Source organism: Thunnus albacares, chromosome 20 (assembly GCF_914725855.1).
Source record: "Thunnus albacares chromosome 20, fThuAlb1.1, whole genome shotgun sequence".
Lineage (NCBI taxonomy): Eukaryota > Metazoa > Chordata > Actinopteri > Scombriformes > Scombridae > Thunnus > Thunnus albacares.
In genome coordinates this window covers 22,362,021-22,372,769 of record NC_058125.1, presented here as the reverse complement: position 1 = coordinate 22,372,769, position 10,749 = coordinate 22,362,021, and the positions used below count along the sequence as shown (strand labels likewise).

The 10,749-nt window shown below is 40.4% G+C and overlaps 1 protein-coding gene across 2 annotated transcripts in view; it reads right to left on the bottom strand.

Annotated features, from left to right (window-relative positions):
- Positions 1-2,162: 2,162 nt before the first annotated feature.
- LOC122970967 (PH and SEC7 domain-containing protein 1-like) overlaps positions 2,163-10,749 on the bottom strand; it is a 77,307-nt gene continuing 68,720 nt past the window's right edge. For both annotated transcript variants that reach the window (XM_044337346.1, XM_044337347.1), the window contains 3 exons: positions 9,017-9,161; positions 7,415-7,558; positions 2,163-7,273 (listed from right to left, as the gene is read on the bottom strand). In XM_044337346.1, the coding sequence (XP_044193281.1) occupies positions 7,001-7,273; positions 7,415-7,558; positions 9,017-9,161 (562 nt within the window). In that variant the 3' untranslated portion in view covers positions 2,163-7,000. The remainder of the gene's footprint in view (positions 7,274-7,414; positions 7,559-9,016; positions 9,162-10,749) is intronic.

The following is a 10,749-nucleotide window of genomic DNA, read 5'->3' as shown; positions in this document are numbered from 1 at the left end:
TAATGATTTCCATTACTTAGCAGGTAGAGTGGAGGTTGTGGCGTACATGTATATTTTTATTTATGTTGTTTGTCTTTTATAAGTCTATTAAAGTCTGTTAAAACAGTTAGTCAGGTTCCCAAATGGACATCGAAACAGGTTACTCTTGCCGTAATCATTCCTCATTCCTGTTCATGATTACAATGTAAGTGTTGGAGGACAAAATCCCCAGTCCTCCTTTTGTGCAATGTGTTTCCTTGTGAAGTTCATCTGAAACTAATATGAAGCTTCAACCGTCCAAATGAATGAAAGTAGATATCTTTCAACATAACAGTCTTTTTAGTGACAAAGTTCCTCTTTTTGTTACTATACTTCAACTGTTCAACTGGGAAACACTGTCCAAGGAAACACAAAGAGGGAATTTGATGCTAAAAAGACTGTAAATGTGTCAGATATCCACTTGATATGACTAACTCAGACTGCTGAAGCTGAATATAAGCTTCACATCAACTTTTAAATGACTGTGTGGACACACTGTGGATTTTGGCCTCCATCACTTACACTGAAAGCACATTTGAAGGATCTTTTAATATCCAGAATGAACAGGAGGAATGATTACAGCGAGGAAAACCTCTGTCACTGTTTATATGGACACCTGACTGTTATTTTAAGACACACTTGAATAATTAGGAACCTATCCATTAAATGAAAAAAGGGCCACCATTAAGTAGACCTAAATGCACTTTTGCTCATAAGCCAAAAATATTTGACAGAATAAAAATCAATGTTCAAACACAATGATTATCTTCTAAATCATTATATTTTTCATTTTTCTGCTCCAATGCAAAAAAAAATGCTGTTGGGCCCGAATCAAACCCCCAACATAAGACTTTATTTATGAATATCTACCAAGTGAGTGTTATATAGACTAAAATACAATATAATAAAGGTCTTCAAATTAGACCAGGGCCTCTTTAATGCAGGAATATTGTTTGTTGACATCAAACTTTTGTGGTGCAATTTCTCTAACAAATGTGTACTTAATCCAATTCCCAAAAGAGATTTTTAAAAAATCATCTTCAGGGCTCTGTAGACTTACATTAATGATCTGAACTCTTCTTCCATCACTGGTGGAGTATGACCTATACTGTTCACTGCATGATGGATCCATTTATGTGAATGGTAATTACTTAATGAAGCCTACAGAAGAAGTTCACATCCTCCTAGAAATATATTTTCAGTTTAAGGAGCCCTGAATAAGTCCCCATCCACTCAGAAATTTGTTTTACTTTTTTATTACATCACTTGAATGTTTGACCTTTAGCGTGCAGAATGAAAGTTTGACATCTTAAGGCTGTTCTCACGTTCATCTGCTGAAGGGGGAAAGTTCCTCTGTGCTCACCTTAAACCTCAGTTTAAAACACGGACAGACATAATTAATGACATCATAACTAGTTTGGTAATTGCACTATGCAGCTCACATAAGTGTGATACGGAAATGTGAAGCCTAAACCGCACGCACACCGAGAACGGACTTTACAGTGATGTAAGAAACATTTTGTGTTCGGCTGTTAAACTTCTGAAGTTAAAAATATTTACAGATTCAGAGCTTCTGGGTTTTTCAATGAGGAAATAGATGTAATTTTAAGGATTTCAACAAGATGATCTCACTTTTTTGTGTGTAAAAACCATATTAGAAAGAAGAATTTTAATAGAATTTTCATAGTAGAACATTTTTATACGTATTAAAACATGTCTGGAGTGGATCTTTAAAAACTATCTTTCAGGATTATGTAGTATAAATAAATATAAATAGTAAAAATAGTAATATCACAATATATAAACACCATTATAAGCACGTCTTGCATTAGAAATGTAAAGTATGTAAATATTATAATGTAAAAATGTACTGAAAGTGTCTAAAAGTACTCATGCAGCAGAATGGCTCATGTTATAGATGATATTAATGGATCTATTGGAACTATTTTATACACTGTTGGAAAACTTAATTTACTGTATATCAATAACAACATTTATATGCTAATTATATTTTTTTAATCTGCAAAATAACAGCTTTCACATAAATGCAACAGAGCTTAAAGTACAATAAATCTCTGAAACGAAGTATAAAGCAGAATAAAGCTTCACTTCTTTCCATTCAACACAATGACGCTCAGACACAGTTAACCTTTCAAAACACTTTTTATTTTATATCTTCTATGTCTCCCCGAAATGAGAAGTTCACAAACAACATTTCCTTGGTGAGTTTTAACAAGGCAGTGACACATGTAGCTCACTGTTATGTAATAGCATAAAATGAACATTGCCTTACCTGCACCGGTCTAAAAAACACTGAGATGGATCAGATCAGACCTCTCTAACATGTAAAAAGATTTTGTGTGAGCTGGCTCGATTCTCTAAAACACAACGGCATACAACAGCATTAAATATAGCCATTTCCTTCATTCACATAGATAGAAAAAGAAAAAAAAAGACCATGAGCTCAAGGACAAGAACAAAAAATGTTTGACCTAGCTTATATATTAACCCTTCATTTAATGCTCTAACTGTAATATAAATGAAAGCAGGCCATTAATATCTCATGCTTTATTTACACGTCACATTCAGAGATGAGGCTGTGATGGGCAGAAATGAAAACAAGTGTGCACGTTTAAAGGACAGCTCACCTAAAAAAAAAAAAAAAAAAAAAAAAACGGCTGCAGGCATGCACTGCTGCTTTAACAGAGGTGTTGTGTGTACTGTGTGAGTGCAGTACAACAGGGTGACTTTCACTTGAGCATCACAGAGCCGTCACCAGGGGAACCAGTCATTTCCATGCTAACCAGTGCCATGGAGATCCTGCAGCTGCTCTTTGATGTAACTGAGTGGTGACAACACATGAAGAGAGAGGAGGAGGAGGAGGAGGAGGAGGAAGAGGAGAGGAGAGAGGAAAGAGAGCGGGGCCTTGGGAGACTTTGTCAAGGTGGAGGCTCTAAAGAACCGCCGCGCTTTCACACTTCATCCACCCACACTGTATGGAGTGTGCAGAGAGTTTGCTCTTAGAATACACATAATACGCAGTAGGATTATTGCACTCGTTTGTTGGTTATGGTACAGCTGGATGAAAGTCAAATGATCCAACATCCTTTCTTAACTCTTACATACTGTTTATATGCTGACCCTTCATAGTATCCCCTCATAATTAGACTTTATATCAAATTTATGAACCACAAATCAATTTTTTAATCATAAATACCTCATCGGTCATTAATAAATAAGCAATTAATCCTTAATAAAACTTTCAGAGAGCAGAGAGAGTCTATTATTTAGGTTGTACACTATTTGATTATGGAGAAAAAACAATCACATTATGGTCCTGCGTGACCTAAAACGGGAAAACAGCTGTCATGATTTTAATGAATGTTATTGAATGTGAAAATTAAACATTTTTGATTGGTGTTTTTTTCCATTTTTTAATTTGTTGAATAAATATGGATCCAATTTAACCCTGAACACTCTCAATGTATAAATATGTTTATCAACTGCATAGAAATAAAGAAAAGGTTTAGATATTTTTGCATATTCTGGGTCACTTTTGGGAAAAGTCGTCAGATTTCAGGCTAAAATAAAGGTGTTAGATGTGTTTTTACTGCTCTCAAATGTAAAAACGGGTCAAATTAGACCTGAACAGTATTTAATCATTCTTCTCTTTGCATGTGTACATTTAAGACTGAAAGTGCTCACAAATAGGTTATTTTTGGCCAAAAAGGAACATGAGAGTTTCCAGGATAAATACTGAGATGTGCTTTCATATTTATGTAATATCAATATTTATCTTACGTAACTGAATCTTCAAGAATGAATCAAAATTGGCATTTTCTGATTTAATTCTCCTTCTTTCTCCCTCAGTAGATCATGAATGGCACTCGACATGAGACTGGCTGCTCTTTGACAGTTTGGCCCAAATTGCAAACAGCAATAGTCAGACACTATCAATAAATACACAGCTGTAATGTCAACTGGTACATAACTGGTAAGAGATACAAGATGTCAGTTATGGCAACACTGTGCACGTACAGTAAACTTAGTATAAGTCATAAATAAACTGAGATGAAAGAAGAGACAGAGACGGAGAGAGCAGATGACGTAAACAAAAAAAAACGATGAGATGAGATGTGGATTAAAATAAACTGCTGATTAATCGTTTGGTCCATAAAATGTCAGAAAATAGTGAAAAACTGCAGTAATAAATTTCCTAATCGCCAAGTTGACGTCTATGAATTGCATCGTTTGTCTGACAAAGAGTCCAAAACCAAAAGATACTCAGTTTTACTTTCACATATGTCAAAGAAAACAGGGAAATACTAATAACTGAGAAGCTGAAACTGAAGAATGTTTTGTCATTTTTGCTTGAAAATAGACTGATGATGCTGATAGATTGACTAATCGATTAATCAACTACTTGTTTCAACTCTAAATTACAAGCAGGGACATGATTGAGAGGCAGGATGTGATGCTCAAGCCTGAATATTCAATCATCTGTTCTAGAAACTGCACAAATTCAATCTAACAACACAGACGCTGCTGGATGAAAGCTGCTGATGTGACATCAAACATCATCATGAAACTGGCTGGATCGTCCTCTACAGCCATTTGAAACAGGCTCCTGTGCTTCCAGCAAGCGCAGTCACCGCACGCGCACGCTGCCCGACACTCACCAACCCCGACAGAACAAGACAGAAATGTACATGCACACACTCTAAACACACACACATACACAGACTTGACATCCATAGTTAATACAAACAGGTCCTGTCTCGTAGCCCTGCAGTATCCGACTTCAAGTGAACGTGAGATGCCATGCATATTCACTGCAGGGTGCAGCAGGTGTGATTATGGCTGAAAGAACATTAAGTGAATGTTGACAGCTCTCCCTGCTGGTTGGACGCTGGCACTGCAGCTGCTCAAGGTGTCATTTTAAAAGCCTGAGTAGAAAATGGCTATACATCAACAATGCTATGAGGTGTATATGGCTACCAAAATCATATCAAACATTATATGGTTCTGTATTTAGACCAGTCCTCCTCGCCTTCCTAAATGAGGAGTCTCTTTAACACACCGTCTTCCCTTTTTCTTACATTCCTCACCGTTTTCATGCATCTGCGACAACACTACCCTGATCCCATTAAAATCATGCTATTAGGTCATAGTGAACCATGCGTTGTCTTTGGAATACTTCCTGACTTCTAATCCTGACATGAATTATCTTTTTTTTTTTCACTACTGCTTGGCGTAATCCTCTCACAAACACCCTTTGATCACTTACTAATCTTTGATAGGTACATAGGCTTTACTATAATACTCATATTGTGCTGAATTATTACCACCATGTAAGAAAAAAAAAACAAACAAAAACAAAACAAAAACAAAGCAACACATGATTATCATGTAGCGCTTTCAGGGACGCACAAGAAGAAAATGTCATCTTTGTGTGACTGTGTTCCTAATAATGCATCTTCACAACAGTGTGTTGAATATATTGTAAATATACTGTCATATATCCTACAATATAAGCAGATGGTGCTTTATATACAACATATCCTGGATGTTTACAAAGAGTATGGATAACATATTTCCTTTTACATTTTCAATATCATATTTCATCATACACTTGACGTACACAGGAGGAATAGGTTCAACATCAACAAACAACTGTAAAATACTGTAAAAATATTGAAAAAACAAGAACATTCAGGGTCTGCCTGGTGAGTGTTAAAATAGGGCTTATAAATGAGAGGCTGTAAGTACAGACAGAGATTACACACGTTGGGATATGGCACTGGCATGAGGAAAAAGGGACTAAATGACCTCAGAGAGCAACATCGCTGCTCTCGGTCTTGCCCTCAAAGTAGTAAAAAGGCCTAAAAGAAGCGCTGTGCTGGATGCAGGCATGCGGATCACTGGAGAAAAAACAACATTCGGCCAAGAAGTAGAAAGAGAACAGAAGCACACCACGGGACAGAAGCGAAAGCAACCGGGTAAGAGATCACCTGTTCAAGTACAGCGAAAAAAAGACCTCTCTCTCTGGATGAGATGCAGTTATGTCGCTGCATATCAGGAGCGCTGTGAACTTCTACTGATCTTGTTGCCTCTGACCGGCCACCGGCGACTAGAGAAAAGAGGAGACGAGCTGCAGCGTCTCCCGTCCTCACACACGTGTGTTGTATACTGCAGCCGCACCCTCAACACTTCTTTATTATGTCTTGTGCACTGATTCGACTTGATACCACCTTCAGCGAAATATGCACAGGAGCTAAAAAGCCGTAATGTCCGACTCCTGTAATGGAATGTGAACACACCGCGGTGATGTGGCAACAAAAGGAGCTGGAACGTAATGGCTCCATAAGACCTGGTGATGTTGTACGAGTCCAGTCACTTTTACAGTACTTCAAATCAGAGTGGTGGTAGCGATTCAACTGAAATCAAACCGTCAGTCGTCTAAAATGTGATGTTTAAATGTGTAAACGTGTTTGGTCCCGGAACTGAGTGAATGGTCAAGAAAAAAGGTGGGAGAACTTGGCCGGAGAGGTGCCTTGAAAGAACAAAAGGGGGAGAAGAGGAAAGGATGCTGGATGGGTGCCTTGTTCAATCTATCAGCACCCTCTTTATCTCACTGCACAGTTCAGTCTGCTGCCGCACCCAGCGTACGTTCTCTAAGACACCTCGTCTCTGCAGATCTGTGACCTCCCAACCGTTCCTCCCACCTCCTGCACCAACATCCTTGCTGGTGTTGCCCAGCCACTATGCCAGTCACAGGATCTGCACCTCCTCTATTGATGAGAAGATTGGGGTGCCGGGTAGGGCGTCATGGTCGGGGGAGGGTGTGGGGTACAGCCTCACGCCTGCTCCCCCTTCAAGCAGAGCTCCAAACCCTTCTGGATATCAAATAAAAACCTATGCAGGGAGACAGCCTGCCGCTGGCAGTGCAACGCCGTGCCGCTCCCGGCGCCCCCGCCCCGTCTCACTTCTTGACGGCCTGTCGGTAGCTGTGTCTCTGGCCTTCCTGTCTAGGCTTGCTGCTGCAGCCGCTGGCTTTGCTGCTGTTGCCTCCGTCCCTGGTGCTGCTGGCCTGACTGATCTGACTGGCCTGGCTGCTGTCCTGCAGCGTGGGGCTGGAGTGGGCCCTCTGCAGCCCGTTGTCCTCCAGCAGCAGGGACTCAAACACAGACAGGTCCTCCTCACCGCTCCGGATTTTAGCCCGCAGCAGCATGGTGTAAGTGGCGTACCGCGTTTTCTATAAAAGATGTGTGTGTGTGTGTAAGACAGAGACAGAAAGAGAGAAGAAGACATTCAGGACTTGACAATTGAGAGAGCCTCAGCACTGTAATAATGATTTAACGCTTGACTGCCTTTCCCATTTATTTCTCTCCCTCACCTCAAACTCCAGATACTCGTCTCGCTGGCGGTACTCTTCCAGCTCGCGGCCTTTGACCTTGCGGTCAGGAGGGTAAGAGCGTAGCTCAGCCAGTTCAGTGGAGAGGGTTCTGAATCGAGCTTCGTGGGATCTGACCTGCTCCTCCTGTAAGAGTCAAGACAAATATCATGAGGGGGAGACGAAGGAAGCAATGAACACCTGCCTACTTTAATTTACATTTTTTAAGATGTTTTTTATCCCAGAGCACTAGTGACTCCCACATCCACCTGCACACCTGCTCTCAGTTCTCCAGGATATACACAGTACCATCCACTGTCCCTCAGTTCTCTACTGTCTATTCAGCCATTACATCAGCCTTCCTGCCACCTGTTTCTGCCTCCTTCTTATGACCATTTGCCTTTTTTTCTGCCTTGCCTCTAATGCTTTGTTTGCCTGTTTGGATTGACAAACTATTTGGATTATGGACAGAGTATATTTTGTTTTGATTTATCTTTCCTGCCTCGGAGTCGTGTGTTTGAGTCCATTACTTACAACCCTGACTACGTATAATATTGATGTTGTAGAGTAATGTATCCTATGTTCCACTGTAGCCAGTGTTGAATATTATTTTGGTTTCTGTTGTATTGAATACATGGTGGTATGTCGTGTATTGATGCTACAACATTTTATAACATTATAGTGAGATCTTATTCTAGTAATAACAAGATCCCTTCATGTTATAATGACACATTGGGCAAGTTTATAAGATCCACGTAAGACTAATGCCGTCTGATAAAACAGCCCTGTACAAACTCCTACTTTCACAGAGGTTATAATGTCAGTGTTTCGCTGAAGACACACAGTACTGTGAGGTGTTTCCGATATTTCGTCCACCCTATTTATATCAGTGAGGGTTATGAATGAGGTTAGAAACACTTTGCAGTATTTCGTAATACAGTTCAACAGCATCACAAGCTACGGCCTCCAAAATAACCTCAAGGTTGAATCAACACAGCTCTGACGCAGCTTCAACAAAAACTAAAACTAACCTTTAATTATAATCCATTATTTTTCACTCTGTGCACCTAAAAACAGGAAACTAAATTGTTATCATTAATCCTGTTATAATGAGAAAATATCTTGTTAGAACAGTTTTTTATGATGAAAAACACACATTTTTTACTTATGGTGGCGACAACATGGTGCTGAAGCTATGATTGATATTACTGATTGTTATTGAGCTATTAACTGATATAATTTATTCAATTTGTGTCTTGTGGTGAACAAAACAAACAAACTCTTCACCCCAAAATGCATTCCCAACCACATTTCACAACAGATCAAAATGAGGAATGAAATGCCTGCAATCATATCCACTAGTGGCCACTAGTGATGTATTGCATTGGCGTTGGCGGAGTGTTTACTCATGAAAATTTAATTTTAATAACTCTGCCACTATGTTATGAAAAATGATGCGTAAACATCTTTTGGAAATGGCTGCGGAGTACAGATCGTTTTTATTTTTAAAAGATATGCATCGGTTTTTCTCTGATGAATTCCACACTGGACTCAGACTCGTCTCAGGTCGACCTCGGCTGAGAAATATCTGTGACGTTACGATACCTCCGACAGTTTGGACATCGTTCCCGGCAGCAGCGGCCGGCTGAACTTCTTCTGGGAGCCGATGGCTGCTGGGAAGGGAGGAGCTGAGAACATGGCGGCCACTGTGTTGATCCGCGTGATCCAAGACTGCATCTGCTCCGCGTTCCTGTGATGGATAATACACGCCCACACATGCATAAACAATACACAGATACATTTCAAACAAACCCCAAAACACACACAGTAGCTGCAAACCCACACCATCAGTTCCTCTCCATGCTGCTGCGTGCAACATCAGCACATACAACATCAAAGGGATAATTATCAGTGAATGCAGCCTTGCTGTTGACAAAGAAATTATTTTGGAGCCAATTAATGCATGAGAGAAAAGGGCCTGTTTTACACTAACGGACCCATTAGGGACCCATGAGAAATATCAGATTGAATCAGACAGCCTTGCTTAAATCCTCAGGGAGAACCAGAGAGAGAGAAAGAGATCGAGAGACGGAAAGGAGAAGGAAAAAAAAGAGGAGAGAGACGGAGAGAGGGGTACAGTATCTGGGACAAATGCAAGCTGCAACTGGAGCACAGAGCCTGTCCTCCTGGGGGCTGAAACATGTGGCCACTCATGTGCCACTTCCTGGATACAGCTAACACACACGTACACACCTTCACCTTGCTCTCAACGTTCATTACATACATCCTGCTCAACATGTTTATATATCATTGATCCGTGCACTCACAGCATGTGTTCTGCACGCCGTGGAAACACGTGCGCAGCTGGATCGGCATGCTGTTAGCTGAGGTTGGATGCTCCGCTGTGATTAATCAGCCATAGCTACGCTACGCTACAAGTATGCGGACACTGAACATTACAGCTGTATGTGATTGTTCAACATCTTATTCTAAAACTATGAGCGTTTATCTGCTGCTGCTACTCTTCTGGGAAGACTTTCCACCAAATTTGGCTGCAGGGATTTGCTCCCATTCAGTCACAAGAGCATCAGTGAGGTCCAAAATTGATGTTGGGTGATAAGACAGTTGCTGTTCCAGTTCATCCCAGTGGTGTTTGATGGGGTTGAGGTCAGGGCTCTGTGCAGACCAGGAAAGTTCTTACACAGCAAATTGGGAAATCATTTCTTTGCAGCAATTCGAGGATAGCTCTGTCTTGTTTCAACCCATAGACTGTATATAAAGATGGACATAGCAAGATGTGACGTTACCCACTGGTTTGCATTGGAGCTGGTTTGAAGCCCAGATGGAGGGAGGACCTTCAACATAAGGAGTGCAGCGTTTTGCCTTTCATGCTCTGGAAATAAGCCCTGCTACCTTGGACCAAACGTTAGTCACTTGGGCTAAATTGTGCAAACAGTGTAAGTATTATAATCAAGTAATATTAAACTTAATGAAATATTGCGACAATAGTCTGACTCAGCCCTGGAGCCGGGGAGCCAACTGTCAATCACAGCTGTCAATCAACACCCACACGGCAGACATCAAAGCTACCTGATGAAATAGATTTCTGCACACTTAGATCTGTGCAGTATTCACTTCCTGCATCAAACATCAAAGCTACTAAAAGTCTTCAAATCTTATTAACGGAGCAATTATTTCCAAAATGACCACAAGCACATTTATATGAGGGCCCGAATTTAAAGATTGAGACCATAATGACTCGTTAAAAAAAAATGATTGACTTGGTATTTCTAGAGAGAAGTTGACACTTTTTGAATGGGAGTCAGTTGGAGCATCTA